Source organism: Salmo trutta, chromosome 25 (genome assembly GCF_901001165.1).
Source record: "Salmo trutta chromosome 25, fSalTru1.1, whole genome shotgun sequence".
NCBI lineage: Eukaryota > Metazoa > Chordata > Actinopteri > Salmoniformes > Salmonidae > Salmo > Salmo trutta.
This window is the reverse complement of record NC_042981.1, coordinates 37,923,064-37,948,357: the sequence shown is the minus strand read 5'-3', so window position 1 is coordinate 37,948,357 and position 25,294 is coordinate 37,923,064. Positions and strand designations below refer to the sequence as shown.

At 43.9% G+C, this 25,294-nt stretch overlaps 2 protein-coding genes across 7 annotated transcripts in view; one reads left to right on the top strand and one right to left on the bottom strand.

Moving 5' to 3' along the window:
* The window catches only part of LOC115162523 (zinc finger protein 395), a 36,447-nt gene extending 25,380 nt beyond the window's left edge, over window positions 1–11,067 (top strand). For 2 of the 3 annotated variants that reach the window (XM_029713900.1, XM_029713899.1), the window contains exons 8-10: window positions 906–998; window positions 9,470–9,588; window positions 9,821–10,646. In XM_029713900.1, the coding sequence (XP_029569760.1) occupies window positions 906–998; window positions 9,470–9,588; window positions 9,821–9,932 (324 nt within the window). In that variant the 3' untranslated portion in view covers window positions 9,933–10,646. Of the gene's footprint in view, window positions 1–905; window positions 999–9,469; window positions 9,589–9,820; window positions 10,647–10,819 lie in introns of those variants that run through there. The other variant, XR_003869568.1, reaches the window with a different exon arrangement.
* Window positions 11,068–12,550: 1,483 nt separating this feature from the next.
* Window positions 12,551–25,294, bottom strand: part of pnoca (prepronociceptin a) — a 54,512-nt gene continuing 41,768 nt past the window's right edge. For all 4 annotated transcript variants that reach the window (XM_029713904.1, XM_029713903.1, XM_029713905.1 and 1 more), the window contains 2 exons: window positions 17,849–17,998; window positions 12,551–14,478 (listed from right to left, as the gene is read on the bottom strand). In XM_029713904.1, coding sequence (XP_029569764.1) covers window positions 13,858–14,478; window positions 17,849–17,974 — 747 coding nt within the window. In that variant the 5' untranslated portion in view covers window positions 17,975–17,998 and the 3' untranslated portion in view covers window positions 12,551–13,857. The remainder of the gene's footprint in view (window positions 14,479–17,848; window positions 17,999–25,294) is intronic.

Here is a 25,294-nt window from a genome sequence, read left to right as displayed (position 1 = left end):
ATATACACTCAGTAGCCAGTTTATTAGGTGCACCCAGCTAGTACTGGATCGGATCCCCCTTTGCCTCCAGAACAGCCTGAATTCTTTAGGGCATGGATTCTGCTCAATTGGTATTAAGGGACCTAACATGTGCCAGGGAACACATTCCCTACACCATTATACCACCACCACTAGCCTGTACCATTGACACCTGCTTACACCAATCCTGGCTCTGCCATCAGCATGACGAAACAGGAACCGTGATTCGTCGGACCAGCCAATGTTTTTCCACTCAGTTGTCCAGTGTTGCTTATCGGGTGCCCACTGCAGCCGCTTCTTCTTGTTTTAGCTGATAGGAGTGGAACCCGGTGTGGTCGTCTGCTGCAATAACCCATCTGTGACAAGGACCGACGAGTTGTGCGTTCCAAGATGCAGTTCTGCACACCACTGTTGTATTGCGCCGTTATTTGCCTTTTTGTGGACCGCCTGTTAGCTAGCACGATTCTTGACAGATGTTTTTTGTTTGGCGGACCATTCTCGGTAAACCTTTGACACTGTCGTGCGTGAAAAGCCCAGGAGGCCGGCCGTTTCTGATATACTGGAACCGGCGCACCTGGCACCGACGATCATACCACGCTCACAGTAACTGAACGCCTCGATGCCCACCGTCTGTAGGAGAGAACCAGTTCCATGAACATGATGGTGTACTGTACCTAATAAATGTTTACATATTCTCTGTTCTGCACACTGGACATAAAAAGTAGAAAACAAATGTTTCTTGAGTTGAATGCATTACAAGCACGCTATGAGCAGCTATTGAAACCTCTGTATTGTTTTGCAAGTGGTTATACAGCCTTTTGTTTTGTATTTTGCATTTAATGCTCCAACCTGATCGCGACCATCGACCACATTGTTTACTTCTGCAGGCTCCTACTTCAGTCCAGGTGGTGGCACCACCCGTCTCTGTTTCCTCCAGCTGCCGTTGGACCAAACCCACCTCCACCCCCCAACCAAGTCAGGTAGGCTTGCATTACGATTTAAATCTGAAAGTATGCATTCATTTTACCCTGCCTGGTGGGTCGTTACACGAAATTAGTGCCCTTTGCATCCCTTTGATATTTTAAGTAGAAATTGTGCACCAATATTGAATTTTAAAAGACTGTTATATTCAATGAAGTGCCCTTTAATATAGACCACATGGAGAATTCAATAAAGCTGATTTTTTGAATATGAATAAATACTTTTTTATATGCATTTTGACATGTCCCTCCGTGTACCTTCTGTGACTTCCAGGAAGATTTAAATTCCAATCCTTCACACCAACATTTCTCAAAAATGTCACCATCATTCTAAAGCCCTAGTTATTTTGTTGCTTTGACAAAGTAATTTCTGAAGATTATTATTGATTTCATGTGATTATTGATTCATTTAAAGGTACAATTTTTTACTTTCCCTCATATTAAGGTCAACCCTGTTACATGAACTAAACTCTCGTTTTAATATAGTATTCCTTTGTTAAGATTTTTTTTACATTTACATTTACTTTTAAATCATTTAGCAGACGCTCTTATCCAGAGCGACTTACAAATTGGTGCATTCACCTTATGATATCCAGTGGAACAACCACTTTACAATAGTGCATCTAAATCTTTTAGGGGGGGGGGTTAGAAGCATTACTTTATCCTATCCCAGGTATTCCTTAAAGAGGTGGGGTTTCAGGTGTCTCCGGAAGGTGGTGATTGACTCCGCTGTCCTGGCGTCGTGAGGGAGCTTGTTCCACCATTGGGGTGCCAGAGCAGCGAACAGTTTTGACTGGGCTGAGCGGGAACTGTGCTTCCTCAGAGGTAGGGAGGCGAGCAGGCCAGAGGTGGATGAACGCAGTGCCCTTGTTTGGGTGTAGGGCCTGATCAGAGCCTGAAGGTACGGAGGTGCCGTTCCCCTCACAGCTCCGTAGGCAAGCACCATGGACTTGTAGCGGATGCGAGCTTCAACTGGAAGCCAGTGGAGAGAGCGGAGGAGCGGGGTGACGTGAGAGAACTTGGGAAGGTTGAACACCAGACGGGCTGCGGCATTCTGGATGAGTTGTAGGGGTTTAATGGCACAGGCAGGGAGCCCAGCCAACAGCGAGTTGCAGTAATCCAGACGGGAGATGACAAGTGCCTGGACTAGGACCTGCGCCGCTTCCTGTGTGAGGCAGGGTCGTACTCTGCGAATGTTGTAGAGCATGAACCTACAGGATCGGGTCACCGCCTTGATGTTAGTGGAGAACGACAGGGTGTTGTCCAGGGTCACGCTTTTTTCAAAAGAAACATTGAACATCTAATAGACAAATCATATTTTTAAAGCAGATGTTTTTGGACATTTTCTGGTGTTTTGTGGAGGAAAACTGAGTGGGTCGAGTATAACACGTCAACCCCGTTACCCATAGATAGACAGGATTGAAATGGTTTAACAATAAAAAATAAAAAAATTGGGGGGGGGGGGATTTACATTTAATTGCCCTTCCCTGTTTTTTATGTTTTTTATTGAGTTGAACATGTTCTCTTTATGACAGCATGTTAAAATTGGGTGAAATCAACATTTTTTCCCACCAAGTTACACATCTCAAAAGGTTCCCGAATTGATGTAACAACCCTCGTGTATCGGGTGGGTAGAGCTGCACTTTGGGACCAAAGGAATGTTCTCAAATGCGCAAACTCCGCCCATCCCGCGTCTCAGCTGATAATTAATACAAATGCACCTAGAAAGAAATGTGTTGGTATAGCAATGAAATGACAGTGAACGCAACCCTGACTCCTGAGGCTCTTGAATGCAACCCTGACTGTAGAATCCAATAGGATAATCGGAAGGGAAATTCCCATCGATAATTCGCGTATAAACACTCAGTTAAGAACACCACAATTGCTGTTCATGTTTCATGCTGTATGTCCAGGTATATGCTATTTTCACTTGGATAATTCATTTTTTCCCCTTTAAACACAGAGCTTTCCTTATCTCCAAGCTTTCTGAATTCATCACGTATTTTCTTGAAAAGCGTGCATTTGCATAAACATTTCCCCCTACAGAGCCTTTGCCAGTATGTGTTTGTGGAGTAGAAGTCAGTCCATCAGGGACAAAGAACGCTTGTTTTATAGGATAGATTTATTGCCCTGCCTCCAGAGCTGCTCTATACTGCCAATAGCTTGTTGTGGATATTTACCAGGCAATCCCCTTGTTGATTTGATCATATTTTCCATCACAGAACATCGCCTTTGTCTCCACTGGCCCATAGACTCCCGTTCTGTGGTGCTACATCACTGCCACCTATCGATCGTTAGTAGGAACTGTGGGTCATTTTTATGTGTTGTAAACAACACGTGGTCAATGGCACGATCAAGTCACTGCAGTAGATCAGCTGCAGTGCACACACAGAACAATCATTGCACATACCCTTTCAGCAGTAAACATGGATTGTTCAATTTGATGTGCACTAAATATGCATTGCATTTTGACAATTTGGACAGATCGTTTGTCATGAATGCTAAAATAGTGGATAAAGAGTTTCCTTGCTAATTCATCTGTGTTGTTTTGCTGGACTGTTACCTTGCAGTATTGTGAGATGTCAACATCAAATGCAATATGTTCTAATTTATTTGATTAGTCTATTTGTCAGGGACCATCCACAACAAATTAATTGCACCAGATTTATCTTCCCCCTTCAGTTCACATCTGTAGCAGTTATGTGCAGTAGTGTATACAGATATTATACTACAATTTACAACAAATGAAGTGCTTTGAAAGGCTGGTCACGGCTCAAATCAACTCCATTATCTCAGAAACCCTAGACCTACTACAATTTGCATACCGCCCTAACAGATCCACAGATGATGCAATCTCTATTGCACTCCACACTGCCCTTTCCCACCCGGACAAAAGAAACACCTATGTGAGAATGCTATTCATTGACTACAGCTCAGCGTTCAACATCATAGTACCCTCAAAGCTCATCTATAAGATAAGGACCTTGGGACTAAAAACCTCCCTCTGCAACTGGATCCTGGACTTCCTGACTGGCCGCCCCCAGGTGGTAAGGGTAGGTAACAACACATCTGCCACGCTGATCCTCAACACAGGGGCCCCTCAGGGGTGTGTGCTCAGTCCCCTCCTGTACTCCCTGTTCACTCATGACTGCACGGCCAAGCACGACTCCATCACCATCATTAAGTTTGCCGATGACACAACAGTGGTAGGCCTGATCATCGACAGCGATGAGGCAGCCTATAGGGAGGAGGTCAGAGACCTGGCCGTTTGGTGCCAGGACAACAACCTCTCCCTCAACGTGATCAAGACAAAGGAGATGATTGTGGACTACAGGAAAAGGAGGACCGAGCACGCCCCCATTCTCATCGACAGTGCTGTAGTGGAGCAGGTTGAGAGCTTCAAGTTCCTTGGTGTCCACAAACTAACATGGTCATAGCACACCAAGACAGTCGTGAAGAGGGCACGACAAAACCTATTCCCACTCAGTAGACTGAAAAGATTTGGCATGGGTCCTCAGATCCTCAAAAGGTTCTACAGCTGCACCATCGAGAGCATCTTGACTGGTTGCATCACTGCCTGGTATGGCAACTGCTCGGCCTCTGACCGCAAGGCAATACAGAGGGTAGTGCGTACGGCCCAGTACATCACTGGGGCCAAGCTTCCTGCCATCCTGGACCTCTATGCCAGGTGGTCTCAGAGGAAGGCCATAAAAATGGTCTAAGACTCCAGCCACCCTCGTCATAGACTGTTCTCTCTGCTACCGCATGGCAAGCGGTACCGGAGCGCCTAGGTCCAAGAGGCTTCTAAACAGCTTCTACCCCCAAGCCATAAGACTCCTGAATATCTAATCAAATGGCTACCCAGACTATTTGCTTTGCCCTCCCTCTTTTACGCCACTGCTACTCTCTGTTATTATCTATGCATAGTCACTTTAATAACTCTACCTACATGTACATATTACCTAAATTTCCTCGACTAACCGGTGTCCCCGCACATTGACTCTCTACCGGTACCCCCTGTATATAGTCTCGCTATTGTTATTTTACTGCTGCTCCTTAACTACTTGTTACTTTTATTTCTTATTCTTATATTGTATTTTTTATACTGCATTGTTTGTTAGGGGCTTGTAAGTAAGCATTTTACTGTAAGGTTTTACTGTAATACCTGTTGTATTCGGCGCATGTTACTAATCAAATTTGATGTGATTTGAAATCCTTGGGCGGGCCCCATAGTCCAAATAGTGTAAAAGATTCCAGGGTTTTTCTTTATTTCTTACTATTTTCTACATTATAGAATAATAGTGAAGACATCAGAACTATGAAATAACACATATGGAATCATGTAGTAACAAAAAAAGTGTTAAACAAATCTAAATATATTTTCTCTTTGAGATTCTTCAAAATAGCCACCCTTTGCCTTGATGATCAGGGCAGCAGGTAGCCTAGTGGTTACAGCATTAGGCCAATAACCAAAAGGTTGCTGGATCAAATCTCTGAGCTGACAACATTCTACCCCCCACCCGGTAGGCTGTCATTGTAAATAAGAATTTGTTCTTAACTGGCTTGCTTAGTTAAATAAAGGTTACATGACAGCTTTGCATTCTCTGAACCAGCTTCATAAGGTAGTCTCCTGGAATGCATTTCAATTAACAGGTGTGCCTTGTTAAAAGTGGAATTTCTTTCCTTCTTAATGTGTTTGAGCTAATCAGTTGTGTTGTGACAAGGTAGGGGTGGTATACAGAAGATAGCCCTATTTGGTAAAAGACCAAGTCCATATTATGGCAAGAACAGCTAAAATAAGCAAAGAGAAACGACAGTCCATCATTACTTTAAGCGATGACGGTTAGTCAATCCAGAAACGTTGAAAGTTTCCTCAAGTGCAATCGCAAAAACCATCAAGCGCTATGATGAAACTGGCTCTCATGCGGACCTCCACAGGAAAAGAAGACCCAGAGGATAAGAGGATAAGTTCATTAGAGTTAACAGCACCTCAGATTGCATCCCAAATAAATGCTTCACAGAGTCCAAATTTGAGATTTTTGGGTTCCAACCGCCGTGAGACACAGAGTAGGTGAACGGATGATCTCCACATGTGTGGCTCCCACCGTGAAGCATGGAGGAGGAGGTGTGATGGTGTGGGGATGCTTTGCTGGTGACACTGTCAGTGATTTATTTAGAATTCAAGGCACACTTGAACAGCATGGCTACCACAGCATTTTTCAGCGATACTCCATCCCATCTGGTTTGCACTTAGTGGGACTATCATTTGTTTTTCAACAGGACAATGACCCCAAAACACATGACCAGGTTGTGTAAGGACTATTTGACCAAGAAAGTGAGTGATGGAGTGCTGCTTCAGATGACCTGGCCTCCACAATCACCCGACCTCAACCCAATTGAGATGGTTTGGGATAAGTAGGACCACAGAGTGAAGGAAAAGCAGCCATTAAGTGCTCAGCATATGTGGAAACTCCTTCAACACTGTTGGAAAAGCTTTCCAGGTAAAGCTGGATGAGAGAATGCCAAAAGTGTGCAAAGCTGTCATCAAGGCAAAGGGTGGCTACTTAGAAGAATCTAAAATATATTTAGATTTGTTTAACACTTTTTTGGTTACTACATGATTCCATATGTGTTATTTCATAGTTTTGATGTCTTCACTATTTTTCTACATTGTAGAAAATAGTAAAAATAAAGAAAAAACGTAGGTGTGTCCAACATTTTGACTGGTAGTGTACAGTGGTGGAAAAAGTACTCAATTGTCATACTTGAGTAATAGTAAAGATATCTTAATTGAAAATGACTCAAGGTAAAGTGAAAGCCACCCAGTAAAATACTACTTGAGTAAAAGTCTAAAAGTATTTGGTTTTAAATATACTTAAGTAATGCAAACAGAATTGCTAATATGTACTTAAGTATCAAAAGTAAAAACCATTTCAAATTCCTTATATTTTTTATTTAACTAGGCAAGTCAGTTAAGAACAAATTCTTATTTACAATTACAGCCTACCCTGGCCAAACCCGGACGACCCTCGGCCAATTGTGCGCCGCCCTATGGGACTCCCAATCACGGTGGGATGTGATACAACCCGGCTTCGAACCAGGGACTGTAGTGATGCCTCGTGCACTGAGCTGCAGTGCCTTAGACCGCTGTGCCACTCGGGAGTCTGAGTGGTGCAGATGGAATAATTAGATTTTTTTCATTAAGTGGCAGACAGCCAGGGGCACATTCCAACACTCAGACATAATTTACAAATTAAGCATTTGTGTTTAGTGAGTCCATCAGATTAGAGGCAGTTGGGATGACCAGGGATGTTCTCTTGATAAGTGTGTGAATTGGACCAATTTCCTGTCAAAATGTAACGAGTACTTAAGTACTTTACACCACTGGTGCTGTATATATCCATATTTTTTATTGTTTTATAAATTTTCGGTATGGAAAAATGTCTTCAATGTAAACTTATATTACTTAAACCAGATATAACGTATGTAGGACAGATAATATAATTGTTGAGAACTAACAATCACCAAAATAAAAGCTAGATCATCTGGGAGATTTGAAAATTCCCAAAACAATGAATTTAGCAATGAAAATGTTGTTATGTTTGAGTAAAACAACACAGCATTAGCCATGGCCAAATGCATAGAATTGCAGGAAATTTCAGTTGAAGTCGGAAGTTTACATACACCTTAGCCAAATACATTTAAAGTCAGTTTTTCACAATTCCTTACATGTAATCCGAATAAAAATGCCCTGTCTTAGGTCAGTTAGGATCACCACTTTATTTTAAGAATGTGAAACATCAGAATAATAGTAGTTCATCACATTCCCAGTGGGTCAGAAGTTTACATACACTCAATTAGTATTTGGTAGCATTGCCTTTAAATTGTTTAACTTGGGTCAAACATTTTGAGTAGCCTTCCACAAACTTCCTACAATAAGTTGGGTGAATTTTGACCCATTCGTCCTGACAGAGCTGGTGTAACTGAGTCAGGTTTGTAGGCCTCCTTGCTCACACACACTTTTTCAGGTCTGCCCACACACTTTCTATGGGATTGAGGTCAGGGCTTTGTGATGGGCACTCCAATACCTTGACTTTGTTGTCCTTAAGCCATTTTGCCACATCTTTGGAAGTATGCTTGGGATCATTGTCCATTTGGAAGACCCATTTGCGACCAAGCTTTAACTTCCTGACTGATGTCTTGAGATGTTGCTTCAATATATCCACATAATTTTCCATCCTGATGATGCAATCTATTTTGTGAAGTGCACCAGTCCCTCCTGCAGCAAAGCACCCCCACAACATGATGCTGCCAACCCCGTGCTTCACGGTTGGGATGGTGTTCTTCGACTTGCAAGCTTCCCCGTTTTTCCTCCAAACATAACGATGGTCATTATGGCCAAAACAGTTCTATTCTTGTTTCATCAGACCAGAGGACATTTCTCCAAAAAGTACGATGTTTGTCCCCATGTGCAGCTGCAAACCGTAGTCTGGCTTTTTTATGGCGGTTTTGGAGCAGTGGCTTCTTCCTTGCTGAGCGGCCTTTCAGGTTATGTCGATATAGGACTCGTTTTACTGTGGATATAGATACTTATGTACCTGTTTTCTCCAGCATCTTCACAAGGTCCTTTGCTGTTGTTCTGGGATTGATTTGCACTTTTCGCACCAAAGTACGTTCATCTCTAGGAGACAGAACGCGTCTCCTTCCTGAGCAGTATGACGGCTGCGTGGTCCCATGGTGTTTATACCAGCGTACTATTGTTTGTACAGATGAACGTGGTACCTTCAGGCGTTTGGAAATTGCTCCCAAGGATGAACCAGACTTGTGGAGGTCTACAATTTTTTTTCTGAGGTCTTGGCTGATTTTCTTTATTTTTCCATGATGTCAAGCAAAGAGGCACTGAGTTTGAAGGTCGGCCTTGAAATACATCCACAGGTACACCTCCAATTGACTCAAATTATGTCAATTAGCCTATCAGAAGCTTCTAAAGACATGACATCATTTTCTGGAATTATCCAAGCCCACAGTCATCTTAGTGTATGTAAACTTCTGACCCACTGGAATTGTGATAAAGTGAAATAATCTGTCTGTAAACAATTGTTGGAAAAATGACTTGTGTCATGCACAAAGTAGATGTCCTAACTGACTTGCCAAAACTATAGTTTGTTAACAAGAAATTTGTGGAGTGGTTGAAAAACAAGTTTTAATGACTCCAACCTAAGTGTATGTAAACTTCCGACTTCAACTGTATAGTGGGACCCTGTCCTTGTTTCCTTCCTTAATCTGCAGATCCTTTCACATCAGTGCAGATGAAGGAGAGGAGACGTGGAGAAGAAGCCTTTTGATTGGATGGGATTTGCGATTCTGCTCAAATCCCTCTTCATTACCTATAACGCAGGCAGTAATAATATGTGTATGTTCTGTTGTTTTTCTCTGCTCTTCATCTGTGGGTTTCCCCCTCTGTCCACCAGGGCGCACCATTCCTTGTGCGGTCAGTCAGTGTGGGAGAACAGTGGCTGCAGCTGCAGAATGCCCCAATTAGGCCACACCCTGCCAGCACCTCTCCCCCACGCAGCCACTGGGCCACAAGGTGAGCTATACTATACTATATACTATTACTACTGTATTGCTATTGATAACATATCTGCCTCAGTCAATTTGAGTCTACGGTCATTTCCCTTCTCGCATCCCTCCATGCATCCCTCTCTACACATGTCTCTCTGTCCAATTCCATTCATACATTTACTGTCAATTAACTCAACCTCTGACTCTCTCCCTCTTCCATCTCCTCTCTCTTTCCCTCCCTCCCTTTCTCTCTACAGGAGGATCCGTGGCGAGGCTAAGAAGTGTCGTAAGGTCTACGGCATCGAGCACCGGGATCAGTGGTGCACCGCCTGTCGCTGGAAGAAAGCCTGCCAGCGCTTCCTCGACTGAACTCCTAACCGAAGAAGAGAGGGACGAAGAGAGAAAAAGAGATATGGAGGAGAGAAAGAAAGCGAGAGACTGCCAGAAGAGAGGAGCAGTCACCTCTTCAAGTGAAGACTGAGGAAAGATCTGGGGGTCAACCAGTGGAGCAACATGTACGTTGGTGTTTATTTCTTTTCTTTTTTTTATTCGTTTTTTGTACTTTTTACAACTTTACTAAAAAACTATTATGTACTTTGTTCATGTCTTTGAGAACTTCGGGTTCCTTGTGTGTTGGTGCTCACGGTGAACTTGGCTGGCGCAGCTTAATGACCTATGACCGGTAACCTATGAGCTATTCCTGCAGCATAGTTCCGCATCTCAGTTCTTCTGTCTTCCTGCCCAGGGAGGGACTATACAGGAAGCGGACTTCTTCTCTTCCAAGTCTTTGGCTGTAACCTATAACCAGCAGCTCTTCTATACCCAGCAGCTATATAGGGGATGCCTATTGCTCTATGCCATCATGCCGTCCATAAATTGGCTTGGGAACAAGGCTTTCTGCTTGTTGCCAAGGGTGGACATGAGCCAGGCAGGTGCTGAGCAGAATATCTGATCTGTAAATCAATCCAACTTCCAAATGCCTGGGCAAGAACAGATCCATATGATACAAAGATTAACCGATACATTCACGCTTTGGCTTTCTGTCAGTGTAGGTGGTGGAGAATGAACGATTAGGAGAAGAAAGTAAAGTGATACAAGGAGGGAGTTAGCCCTAAGTAGCAGAGATGAAGCTTCATTAAATAATTAGTAACAAGCATGCTAAATACAGGACCTATGTCAGAGAGGAGAGTTGCTGGCCATCAACTTGTTCAGTTATTTGTTAATAATGTATACCATCTGTTGTCAATTCCATAAAGTGCGCTGATTGGCTGGGAGAATCCCCCTTGACGTATAGGATTCCATCTGCTCATGATCTACCAATCAACAGTAACCAGTAAGTTGTGTCTTAAACATTGAGAATTGATTGGAGAGTTGTAATTGGAGGAGATGTAAAATGCAGATTTGGGAGTCATATGCCCAACCCGTCTGATGATGTGTTTATAAGCCATTTATTCCTGAAAATTCGTATGTAGCTTTTTTATTGTAATTGGCTTTTTTAAGGAAACAAAAATAATGTTTTGTCGACGTCGACTATGTAATTTGTATTGTGTGTTTCATTATATTATCCAGCAATGTTGTGTCTATATTTTGCAACTTGTCGTTTTTTCTAAAATGTGTTAAATACAATGTTCCGCCAAGAATTACCATGTTGTGGGATATAGGAATCAATTCACATACTTTAGACCAATCAGATGTCATACACACTGATTTTCACTTCTCTGACCATGATGCAAGCAACTGTTAAAAGTTAAAGACTCAGTATCTCGTCCTTGTTGTTAGCAGCTACTGTAACGATCCTTCCTGTTTTGCCTTAGTCTTCTTTGTTCGGGTCAACAGATAATCTGTAAGAGCAGCCATTTTGTAAGAGCAGAGTCTTTTTTGGGGGGGGGGGGGGGGGGGGTTACACCAGAAATGGTCTTGCGACGGGCGTTAGTTACACTAACAGATATAATTTTAAGCACTGTAGTTTATTGTTAAAGAGACACTATGACAGAATAGGGCATGGAAGTATTGGGTCCTTTTACAACATGGAGGTCATTGGCAGGTTGTGTCTTACGTCATTGTAATAAAATTATGCGTTTGTATAATATATTTGGGCAGGAATCTATCTCCGTACATTAGTCATATACTTGGATGGCCAATAACCCGTACCGCTCTCAGTAGTGGCGATACACTAATTTAATGTAATTATCGAGGTTCCTGGTTAGATGTGGAATGTACCACATGGTACCAATAATAATATCTTAAATATGGTGCCAGCATTGAGTCTGAATGCATTTACCAGACTAAGTTAGGCTTATCTTCAAATGATACGCTGCTCGAGGGCATTGTGGCCCTAAGCCAAACCCTTGTCACTCTACCACCTATTGTAAATGAACATGCATACATCTCTGTTGACAAAGAGTTTAATGAACGTTCGGCATAAACAGATGTTTCATATGTTAAGACCCAAAATATATTCATGATTGTTTATTGAAACTCATGTTTCCTTGCAGTAAGCCAATGAATCCACAGAAGCAAAAAAAACCTAAACAATTGTATTTATATATATTGTGCTATGTATGCACTTAGAGAAAAAGCAACCGTTGAATAAAGTATAATTTGTATTATGATGCACTCATTTTATATGGAATCTGAAATGTTTTTGTCTTTTTGATGTTGAAATATACTTGATAAAGATGTATCCTGTCAAAAGTAATCTTCTATTTTGTAGTCTTTTTAAGTTAGATGTAAAGTTATATTTCAATATGCTCCAAAATATGTGACAGAAACTACTCTAGGCTGTCCATTTTGGCTTATGAGCCTGTATGTTTACAGGAGATTTTATTCAAGAGAACATGATGATGATGATAATGATCATTATTATACAAGACAATATTGGTCTGGAAATGTTCTGTGTAATAAATGGAGTGTTGTGGGATTGATACAGTATAAACTGGTGTCATCATCTAGAAAATTGGAACAAAACACCTCAAGACACAGAATCATTTGCTGCATGACAAGCCACAAAAGAAATAGTAAACTATCTTTATTGATATGTTAAATGTCTGCTATTTACAGGTTTTATACTGCACAACAAAATGGTTTCACATAATAACAATTTAAAGAAAAAGAACACTGTTCATACATACAGTAGGCTACATCTGTGTCTGCTTCAACAAAAACAAGCCAAGGTTCATTTCAAATCAGAACATTAGTTTTGCCAACAGATCATTTGTATATGTGCATGGATAACCTCCGGCAGTCTTATACAGTAGGAATAGTTCTTTGTGATGTTTTGCACCAAATTATAGTGGACACTATCAGGGTTGATATTGAAGTTGGGAGAATATTTAGAGAATATTAAGAAGTTTTAAACATGTCAATAGGTTACAGATTGAGCCATCCACACACCTAATAATGAGATTGTGTTATATATAAAATATATCCTAGCACATTTTCAATTGGAAATCTGAAAGATCATTTTTGGTCAGCCACTAGAGGGTAGCACAATAAAGAGAGTGACGCCCTGATCCGCCAAAGACAGTCTCCCTCTCATGTACTGATGTACCGAAGGCAGTACAGTAGCTTATCGATAGGCAGAAACTGCTTCTCCAAGACATCCCGGATAACGCTTGTAGGCGATGTCATGGCGACGTTGGCTAGCTAAACTCCCGCGTAGAAACACGTCATCGGGTCTAACGGTCATCTCGCGCAGAACTGCGCATGTGCAGGCTGTCAAATTAAAGGCAACCCTTAGATATACAGTTGTTTTTGACGGAAGTGTTTACCGAAGTCTCGCGATGTTGCGCCTCTGGGTTTAGAAACTTTGTGGATGTACTGTACTGGTTCAGGAAGTCAACGAAAACTTCACTAGTAAGGGCTGCTGGGCTGCAGGGCTGCTGGGTATTGAAATTCATGAAGTTTCCACTGAATTTACCCATGTAATACTAATAGCCAAGATTGATGAACGCAAAAATTGTTTGAAAAGTTACATTACAGATACAGTATGGGAAAGCAAAACAAATACAGTGTGTTTGTGTGACTATAATAATAATCCAGAGTGATTCTCTGATAAACCATTAATAGCTGTATACATTGTATTTTTTACTATTTTTTTTAGCTTTTATTCATAATATGTTATTATCGCTATCAATGAGAAATATACAAGACTGAATCTATAATGCTCCAGTGTGGATTTTCATGAGAGGTCAGAACAGAAGTTTAATCATCACCGTGGTGACGGATTTGGATATGTAGGGGAGGGTCTGGGGTTTGCTAGGTTATGGCAGGGATACGGTTGCTTTGGGCATGGCTACACCTCGTTCTGTTGGGTGATGTCAGTGGAGATGCTGTTGTAGGACTTGCTGGCTCGGGTGCTCATGCCCAGGTACTGCTTCAGGAACTCACTGAAGCGTTTCTGGTTGTTCCACTTGCGGGCAGATTTCCGGACGCCTATGAACCCGCCGTAGCGCTTCTGCAAGGGCCTTCCAGGGCCCATCAATTTCCTGTAGCCGTGCCTTCCCTTCAGGAACCCCCCAAAGCGCTTGGACAGACTTATCCCTGCCGCTTCGTCCTGCTCTTTCTCTGTCACACTATCCCCCTCTTCCAAGTCCATTTCCTCCATTTCCCGGGGCAGCTGGGAGTTGTAGGCAGCATTGGCGAGGGTTAGCTGGCTCTCACTGCCCAGCTCGTCTGTCCCCAGAGCACGGGCCACGTGGTCAAACCTCTGCAGGGCTGCTGGGTACATCAGCCCCTCGTCCCCCTGGTCTTCTTCTTCCTCTGGCAGCATGGCCTCCACTTCCTCCTGGGCCCGTTTCAGCATGGCAGCGCCCCCTATGGACAGGAATGGTAACTGTGGCGGTGCCAAGACCTTGCGACACAGGTCCCAAGTGAAGGCTGGGGAGACGTTACTGTCACACTCCACCAGACACACCTGCGAGGAGAGAGGAAGGAAAACACAGAGCACATGATCGTTAGATAGAGAGAGAGAGAGAGAGAGAGAGAGAGAGAGAGAGAGAGAGAGAGAGAGAGAGAGAACAAACCAAAGTTATGATTTGTTAGTTATTGGTTCATTCCCCAGTCACCACTTTGTCCAGGGGCTGTACAGAGCAGAGGAGGCTGCTGAGGGGAGGATGGCGTATTATAATGGCTGGAATGGAGTTAATGGAATTGTACCAAACACATGAAAAACATGTGCTAGATGTTTTCGATACCACTACATTTTTCCCGTTCCAGCCATTACTATAAGCCCGTCCTCCCCAAATAAGGTGCTACCAGTATACTTTCAGTCAAATGCTGACGTAAAAATGGATTTATGCATTTGATTGAGATAGACGATGAAACACCGTCAGACACTGGGATTCTCATTGTGAGGTTGGCAGGCTAGAGTGTTGGGCCAGTAACCGTAAGGTTGCTGGTTCGAGAACCCGAGCCGATGTGCCATTGAGCAAGGCACTTTACCCTAATTTTCTCCCGGGGCGCCGTACTACTATGACTGACCCTGTAAAACAACACATTCACCCCACCTATCTGGTGTATGTGACAATAAACCATACAGTATATGTATTTTTTAAAGAATGATAGCCAAATGTTTATGATGCCCATGAAGAGATCATACTGTTCTTCTCTCACCCGAACATAGAGTCCTTTCTTTGTCTTACAAATACCCCACCTTGAATTAGTATGGCGTCCATGCTATCTAAATGGTCTTTGTGTGAATATATATCTAGAATCAGTCAGTGGGTTTGGGGTTTTTCTGAACGTATCACAGTCTAGTCTCGCAGTCTCTCACTGGAGATTCTCCACATCAGAGCTGAACCTGCTATCAACACATACACACACAAATATTATCCTTATCTCAGGGTGCCGAGTCATACCAAAGAATATAAAAAATGGGACCCTATGCGTCTCTGATAGATCTGGGGTAAGGCCCTGCGATAGACTTGTGTCCTGTCCATAGGGTGTACTTGTACATCCTCACGCAACAGAAACAGGAGATAAACTTCTGCTCCTATGAGCCGTTCCGGCTTGTACAAGCCAAGGCTACTTACTTACATAGGAAAAAACGTAGCAGAATACACTGAAGCCACTAGACAAAGAGAGGGGGTCGGGGGTGCGCAAAGAGAGGGGGTGTGGTGGTGCGTTGGTGGTGCACCTCCAGCAGTGAGATGGAGAGACTTGAGAGAGGGCAGAACACTCACTTCTATCCTCAGGAATCAATTAGCCAGCGCAAATTAAAAGCCAGATGCCGGGAAGGCATAATGCTAAGAGTCAGATATCGTCAACAATATAGGAAATAGAGGGTGGGGAGAACGACTGTGGTGAGGGAAGGGTCGTTTTAGAGAAGGATGAGGGCAGAGAGTGATGGATGCAGGGGTGCAGGGAGTGAGGGAGATGGTAGGTGTGTCTGTGTGCATGTGCATGCGTGTTTCTCTATGGGGGGGGTCCCAATCTCTATCTCTTCGACGACGGCGAGCGCTCTATTTGTGACATCGTCAATCTCTCCAGGCGGCGGCAGTGGGCCAACCAGCTGCTGTTTATTGTGTGTGCATAATTAGCCTACGCTCTAAGTTAACTGAATCACCAGAGCTGTTTAAAGCCAAAGGAGCATCTCCTGAGTGAATTAGCTCTATCACCCCACAGACAAACAACCTATTAAAGGGGCAGTGCTTTTCCTGTTTTTTTTATATTTCCACACTATGAGGTCGGAAATAACACTCAGAAGTTGTGAAAATGATAATTCCCTTTTAGTGTAAGAGTTTATTTAAATTTTTGAAAAAACACGTGGAATTTCAGCCTGTTCAGGTGGAATGGAGTTTTTGGCCCACATCATGACATCACAATCTGATGTGATTATTCTGACCAATGACCATTTGTATCTTACTACTTTGAAGGGGTAAACAGGTAGGCTCTAGAGTCTAGGCGATCCTATCCCCCAATCAGGGTTGTGTATGTAAATATTTTACATTTGTATCAACACTCCCACACGATCAGACTGAGCATTTTAATAGCACAAGGAGCCTCAGGGAAATAAATTATCACAGATATATTTTGAGTTATTTTTATGAAATAAACACAGAGATAGTACCCCTTTCCTGCAGTCGAGTGACCAAAAGCGCCCTCTAGAGGCCTCATGGGTGGAACGTTAATATTAGTAATAATTTCATAATTAATAAACATTATATATAGTGTATATAAAAAAAACAAAAATCCGGTGTTCCTATGTTAAACGGTTTTGTTTTATTTCAGTCTTATGTGATGTATATAAAGTGTAATATTGAAACGCAAACTCAAAATTGAATACAATTCAACTCTACATCTGACATGGTACAGGTGTCATAACCAGATCTAGATTATGACAGAGAGATGGACAACAGGGGATTTAATCTGTGTTGAAGTTGATCTCTTCGGGCGTTATGTGACTGAGGCAGGGGTAGGCATAGACAGATAAGAGGAATAGAGACATATACTGAACCAAAATATAAACGCAACAATTTCAAATATTTTACTCAGTTTCAGTTCGTATGAGGAAATCAGTCAATTTAAATAAATTCAATAGGCCCTAATCTATGGATTTCTCATGACTGGGAATACAGATATGCATATGTTGGTCACAGATACCTTAAAAAAATGGGCCTCACAATGTGCCTCAGGATCTCCTCACGTTATTTCTGTGCATTCAAATTGCCATCGATAAAATGCAATTGTGTTCGTTGTCCGTAGCTTATGCCTGCCCATACCATAACCACACCGCCACCATGGGGCACTCTGTTCACAATGTTGACATTAGCAAACTGCAGGCCCACACTACGCCATACTTGTGGTCTGCGGTTGTGAGGCCGGTTGGATGTACTACCAAATTCTCTAAAATGACGTTGAAGGCACCTTATGGTAGCGAAATGAACGTTCAAATCTCTGGCAACAGCTCAGGTGGACATTCCTGCAGTCGGCATGACAAAACGACACATTTTAGAGTGGCCTTTTATTGTCCCCAGCACAAGGTGCACCTGTGTAATGATCATGCTGTTTAATCAGATTCTTGATATGCCACACCTGTCGGGTGGATTGATTATTTTGGCAAAAGGAGAAATGCTCAGTAACAGAGATGTAAACAAATGTGTGCACATAATTTGAGAGAAATAAGCTTTTCGTGCGTATGGAACATTTCTGGGATATTTTATTTCAGCTCATGGAACATGGGACAAACACTTTACACGTTGCGTTTATATTTTTGTTCAGTGTAGAAGAATAGAGTGATAGACGGATGGAGGGTAGGCGTTGTAGGTTGCTTTAGAGACCCTCACCAGTGTGTTAAAGTTGATCTCCTGGGGTAGGATGTGGCTACAGGCCATGCAGTCCTCCTGGCAGTCACTACAGTGTCCCGGAACACAGAGACACAGCAGCAAAAGGGCCCATAGGGGGGTCTTCATTGTCCTCAGTATCGATAGGACAACCTGGGACAGGACACAGGAGAGAGGTCAGAGGTCAATTCACCGTCTTCTGCACAGTCATCATTTACAGTGAACAGCCAGACTGAAAGAGGGGGAGGGAAGGAGTGAGAGAGAGAGAGAAAAATCAGGAAGAGAGAGAGATACAAGGACACAGACAGACATGGCCGACCGACCGACAGACACAGATAAGTGATAAACACTAAAGCCTTTGTTTGTCTGGGAGTTGTATCGACCTTGGCAGTGAACCAGTCCGCTGTTTTGTGACAACAACGACGTAAGACACACAACAGCTGTTTGTACATCATTAACCAAACTCATCATCGCCTTAATTGAACCCTGAATTAGCGCTTCTGGCATGATGGGAGGGAGCACAATGGCCAAAAGAAACGGGGTGATTTCGGAAGCATTGAAGCATTTCGGAAGCATTGATGCATTTCGGAGTCTTTGTTTTACTGGATTAGTCATCAGGAAGAGATGGGAGATATGGAGATATATGGAGAGAGGAATCCAAAGCTGTGTTGCACTTGTAACAAACAGAGAACAAGGTTGTAGTTGGAAAAGGATGAGTGTGATTGTAGAATATCATGTGTGAATGAACACAGATAAAGGGAAAAGTAGTTATCTTGAAAGTAGTTTCTTTCCTTTCGAGAATGGTTCCTACCCCTTTTTATGTTTTCAGTTTTTCAAGTACTTCATTGAGTTTAGTGTGCCAATGGGAAATGCAGGTCCCAATGCAGCATCACAAATGTTCCTATTTATTTTTCATAGAAACTAAATGGATACGACAAATGAAGTCTACTGTATGAGACATGGATATACACTGAGAACATTACATATCCAGAAAGCGCTGACCATTCACGTGCGACCCCAAGGGGAACTAGTACTGCAAACTATCAGAAAGTACAATGTGTTGTCCATTGTTGTTACTCTACGTCATTCCCTTAAGGGAAGTACAAGAGAGTGCCTGTATTTCATTAACAATCTGTAGTGTTTACTGGTTATTGTTCCCCATTGCAGTGAACTGGACACTTCCAATCGCCTCTCTCTATTGTAGAATCAGCACTTCTACTACAAACAGTAGAAACACATCTCTTTCACGTCCAAAAACTGTGACATGTGGTTCTTCTCTGCCACCCTCCTCTAACTCAGTCAAGACACAAAAGCCACTTCACCACTCCTCATCGAATCGATATCCTCCTTGAGTGAGTTCTTACTTAATGGTGTCCCGTGGAACAGCTAAAGAAAGGCCGGCAGGTGGCGAGTGATTATAATGTAAGGGAGTGAATTACAAATACGATACGGGGGGGGGGGAAATCTGGCAGGGCGGACAAAGGAGGGGTTGCCGATGGTGTGCTTTTAAAACCACCTTATTAAGTTACATAGATTTTTACAAGAGATAGCTTGGCCCGTTTCTCATGGCTAGACATTGGAAGACCGGTTGAAGGGAAGGTAATGAGATTGAGGCTGAAGTATGATGTTCTCTGTGTATCCCAGGAGGTTCTATAGACTAACTACAGTACATCAGTCCCTCCAGGATTCTGCGATTCTGCGATTGCAATTTGTTTTGCAAAATCAACCATTCCCTGCATATTATGCGAGGGCTTGCAAATTTGACCAGTCACGGCACAAAACAATCAAATCATCGCAACATTATCACATAAAACGGACCCATCACCACAGTACAAAAAGAGGGCTCGCAATTTCAACCAATCACTGCAAATTTACCGTATAATATAGTTCAATCAAGCCACACTTAAACAAACGCTTTCCCTCGTCAGCGCATTTTCGCGACAAATTGGATAAAATAATTGCGTATTGCCATGCAAAATGTCAGAATCTCCATAGCAAAATCAAGCATTTTTGCCCGCAAATGTCACAAAGAATCAGCCTGGAGGTCTGGAGTGTCCTACTGTTTTTTCTACTGTTTTTTCTTCTTCTTCTTCTACCACCTGGTAGGTAATTGATTAATTGATTGATATCACTGGTTGGCCAGAGAGTCTACTCAACTGGTGTCCCAGGTCTGAAATCAATCCTTGATTATCTGTCTCGAAGGACCACGTTGAATTAGTGAAGGCACTCGAAAAATTCAAGAAATGCACTTAATTAAGAATGAAAATCAGCAGTACTTCTAGCCTCAAAGTCCAGATTTGAGAAAAGGGAATATGGGATTGAAATGAGTTAAGAAAAGCCCAAGACTCAGAGGTAGCACTGTACTTGAAATGTTCAGCAAGTGAAATGTTCAATATATTTCCTTAAACATCCTCTGTGCTGTGTGCTTATTCTCTAACCCTTGATATGTTCATTTTGACACCTGAAGGAGCATCAGGTACTGATGGAATCTTTTTGTGAGAAATTACAATGGTCACTCAAAACATTTATAAATATTTAAATAAAATCAAATGTTATTTGTTACATGCGTCAAATACAACAGGTGTAGACCTTACTTACAAGCCCCTAACCAACTGTCACGGTCGTCGTAGGAATTAGACCAAAATGCAGCGGGTACGTGAATACTCATCTTCTTTAATGAAGGAAAACGTAAACACTTAACAAAACAACAAACATCGACGAGAAACAGTCCTGTCAGGTGCAACAAACACTAAACAGGAAACAACTACCCACAAAACCCATAGAAAAACACCCCTGCTAAATAGGACCTTCAATTAGAGGTCAAAACAATAAACTAGACATAGAAAACTAGAAAATAGAACATAGAAATACAAAACATAGAACACTACCCAAAAACCCAGACAACACAAAACAAACACACCCCTGCCACGTCCTGACCAAACTACAATAACAAATAACACCTTATACTGGTCAGGACGTGACAGTACCCCCCCCCCCCCCAAAGGTGCAGACCCTGGATGCACCTTAAACAAAAACACAAAAATAATGTAGTTCTTGTGCTACACCCCCCCCTCCCCAACCTCCTACTATGGAGGTGGCTCAGGCTCCGGCCTTACTCCCCAACCTAACCTGTCCACCCCCACTAACTGTTTATTATATTTTACCCCTCCCAAAGTCTCTGAACTAAGGCGCATCGCTGAAGACCTCGGGCTGATGCGCGTCGCTGGAGACCTCGGGCTGATGCGCGTCGCTGGAGGCTCCGGACTGGAGGGCGACTCTGGGAGCTCCGGACTGTAGGGTGACTCTGGCTGCGCCGGTTCCGGACTGTAGGGCGACTCTGGCTGCGCCGGTTCCGGACTGTAGGGCGACTCTGGCTGCGCCGGTTCCGGACTGTAGGGCGACTCTGGCTGCGCCGGTTCCGGACTGTAGGGCAATTCTGGCTGCGCCGGTTCCGGACTGTAGGGCGACTCTGGCTGCGGCGGTTCCGGACTGTAGGGCGATTCTGGCTGCGCCGGTTCCAGACTGTAGGGCGTCTCTGGCGGTTCCGGACTGTGGGCCGTCTCTGTCGGTTCCGGACTGTGGGCCGTCTCAGTCGGTTCCGGACTGTGGGCCGTCTCTGTCGGTTCCGGACTGTGGGCCGTCTCTGTCGGTTCCGGACTGTGGGCCGTCTCTGTCGGTTCCGGACTGTGGGCCGTCTCTGTCGGTTCCGGACTGTGGGCCGTCTCTGTCGGTTCCGGACTGTGGGCCGTCTCTGCCGGCTCCGGACTGTGGGCCGTCTCTAGACAGGGCACTGTCGCCGGAAGCTCTGGACGGGGCACTGTCGCCGGAAGCTCTGGACGGGGAACTGTCACCGGAAGCTCTGGACGGTGGAACTGTCACCGGAAGCTCTGGACGGGGAACTGTCACCGGAAGCTCAGGACGGGGAAATGTCGCCGGAAGCTCTGGACGGGGAAATGTTGCCGGAAGCTCTGGATGGGGAACTGTCATCGGAAGCTCTGGACGGGTACTGCGCACTGAAGGCCTGATGCGTGGGACTGGCTTTGGAGGTGCCAGACTAGGGACACGCACCACAGGGCTAGTGCGAGGAGCAGGACGAACTGGACTGGGCTGAGGCACTGGAGGCCTAGTGCGTGGGGCTGGTACTGGAGGTACCAGACTGGAGACATGCACCCCAAGGCTAGTGCGAGGAGCAGGAACAGGACGTACTGGACTGGGCTGACGCACTGGAGGCCTGGTGCGTGGTGCTGGCTTTGGAGGCGCCAGACTGGAAACATGCACCTCAAGGCTAGTGCGAGGAGCGGGAACAGGACGTACTGGACCATGAGTAGGCACCGGTGGTCTGGAGCGCACCGTCTGCACAACCCGTCCTGGCTGGATGGTAACAGTATCCCTGCACGAGCGTAGTGCTGGCACAGGGCAAACTGGGCTGTGCAGAGGCCTGATGGCTGCCGTGCGTAGAGCAGGCGTAGGGTAGCCTGGGCCTAGGAGGCGCACTGGTGGCCAGATGTGCTGTGCAGGCATACTCCTACCCGACTGGATGCCCACTCTAGCGCGGTACTTGCGAGGAGCTGGGATCGCTCGCACCGGACTGTGCGTGCGCATGGGCGAGATCGTGCGCACTTCCGCATACACCGGTGCTCTCACTGCCAAACGCTCCCCATAATAAACACGGGAAGTTGGCTTAGAGCTTACCCTAGGCCCAGCCAAACTACCCGTGTGCTGCCTCTCGCACTTGCCTCTCGGTGCGTATAATGCCTCATAATAGCGCCGCTCCACCTTGGCTGCCTCCAGCTCCTCCTTAGGGCGCCGGTACTCCCCAGCCTGGTGCCAAGGTCCTGCCCCATCCAGAATCTCTTCCTATGTCCATGACTCCACAGAGCTCTGCTGCTGCTCCTTCCTCGGCTGCTTGGTCCGTTTGTGGTGTGTAGTTCTGTCACGGTCGTCGTAGGAATTAGACCAAAATGCAGCGGGTACGTGAATACTCATCTTCTTTAATGAAGGAAAACGTAAACACTTAACAAAACAACAAACATCGACGAGAAACAGTCCTGTCAGGTGCAACAAACACTAAACAGGAAACAACTACCCACAAAACCCATAGAAAAACACCCCTACTAAATAGGACCTTCAATTAGAGGCAACGAGGAACAGCTGCCTCCAATTGAAGGTCAAAACAATAAACTAGATGTAGAAATAGAAAAACTAGAAAATAGAACATAGAAATACAAAACATAGAACACTACCCAAAAACCCCGACAACACAAAACAAACACACCCCTGCCATGTCCTGACCAAACTACAGTAACAAATAACCCCTTATACTGGTCAGGACGTGACACCAACAATACAGATCAAGGAAATAGAATTAAGAAAATATTTACTAAATAAACAAAAGTAAACATTTTTATGAAAAAGTAACACAAGAAAATTACATAACAATAACGAGGCTATATACAGGGGTACCGGGACAATGTGCAGGGGTACAGGTTAGTCGAGGTAATTTGTAAAGTGACTATGCATTAATAATAAACATCGAGTAGCAGCAATGTAAATAGTCTGGGTGGCTATTTGATTAATTGTTCAGCAGTCTTACGGCTTGCAGGTAGAAGCTGTTAAGGAGCCTTTTGGTCCTAGACTTGGTGCTCCGGTACCTCTTGCTGTGCGGTAGCAGAGAGAACAGTCTATGACTTGGGTGACTGGAGTCTTTGACCATTTTTTGGGCCTTCCTCTGACGCCGCCTAGTATATAGGTCCTGGATGGCAGGAAGCTTGACCCCAGTGATGTACTGGGCCATATGCACTACCCTCTGTAGCGCCTTATGGTCAGATGCCGAGCAGTTGCCAAACCAGGCGCTAATGCAACTGGTCAGGATGCTCTCGATGGTGCAGCTGTAGAACTTTTTGAGGATCTGGGGACCCATGCCAAATCTTTCTGAGGGGGAAAATGTGTTGTTGTGCCCTCTTCACAACTGTCTTGGTGTGTTTGGACCATGATAGTTCGTTGGTGAGGTGGACACCAAGGAACTTGAAAACTCTCGACCTGCTCCACTTCTGCTCCATTGATGTTAATGAGGGCCTGTTCGGTCCTCCTTTTCCTATAGTCCACGATCCGCTCCTTTATCTTGCTAACATTGAGGGAGCATTCTCACATAGGTGTTCCTTTTGTCCAGGTGGGAAAGGGCACTGTGGAGTGCGATTGAGATTGCGTCATCTGTGGATATGTTGGGGTGGTATGCGAATTGGAGTGGGTCTAGGGTTTCCGGCATGATGGTGTTGATGTGAGACCAGCCTTTCAAAGCACTTCCTGGCTACCGACGTGAGTGCTACGGGGCGGTAGTCATTTAGGCAGGTTACCTTTGCTTTCTTGGGCACAAGGACTGTGGTGGTCTGTTTGAAACGTAGGTATTACAGACTCAGTCAGGGAGAGGTTGACAATGTCAGTGAAGACACTTGCCAGTGATTAGTGATGATTAGTAAATGGTTTATAAGGACCTATATTAAACATCTCATGAATTATCCTTTGAATCATTAATACAGAATTTACAAGTTGTTTATGCATGCGTGAATAACTAGCTTACTAACAATAAAGCAATAATGAATAAATAGTGAACGGTTTGTTCATTACTTTTAAATGGTTTATTACTGAACGTTATTATAACTTGCTCTTATCTACCCACAAACACTGTTTATTGTATGCAGGGGTACCCCATTCAGATACATTCATGATATGAAATATGGAGACCATCTCTATGAGGGTTCATTATCAGACCAAAGCAGCCATGCCAGTACCCGTACCAGTGTAAATACCACTGGGTTTGAGCCACTTATATGATTGACAAATGAGCCTTGTGCTGAAAGCACCATTGGGTTCTCAAGCTCCATTGAGCACTCTTGTATGTGTGTGTGTGTGTGTGTGTGTGTGTGTGTGTGTGTGTGTGTGTGTGTGTGTGTGTGTGTGTGTGTGTGTGTGTGTGTGTGTGTGTGTGAATGGTGGGACCAGAGAAACACATCCAGAATGATTGACAATGTCCCTATCGAAAAAAAATGCATAATCGGGAAGAGAAATGGAGTAGAAAGAAGAAGAAAAAAACGCATGAACAATTCTGTTTATGTGCATTATGACATCACAACAGGTTGTGAGTTTGGCACTCCAAATGAAAATCATGGATAAAGAAAAATATTTAGAGGAATTTCAGCTATTGTACAAAAGCCCTCTACAGCTATTGTCAGAAAAGTTCTCTACAAGCACAGGAAACCTATGATAAGAGAAAACAAAGACATTTGCAATTAAGTTGAACTTATCACTTAGCCTTGAAATAGGAGGGAGAGGCCTAGACAGACAAATTGCTGTAGGAGAATCAGCCATGCGTGAATAATCCGGATTTAACACTTTCCTTGAGATTAGTAAATTATTTTACATTTCCTGGCCTTGATGAGGACACTGCGGTAA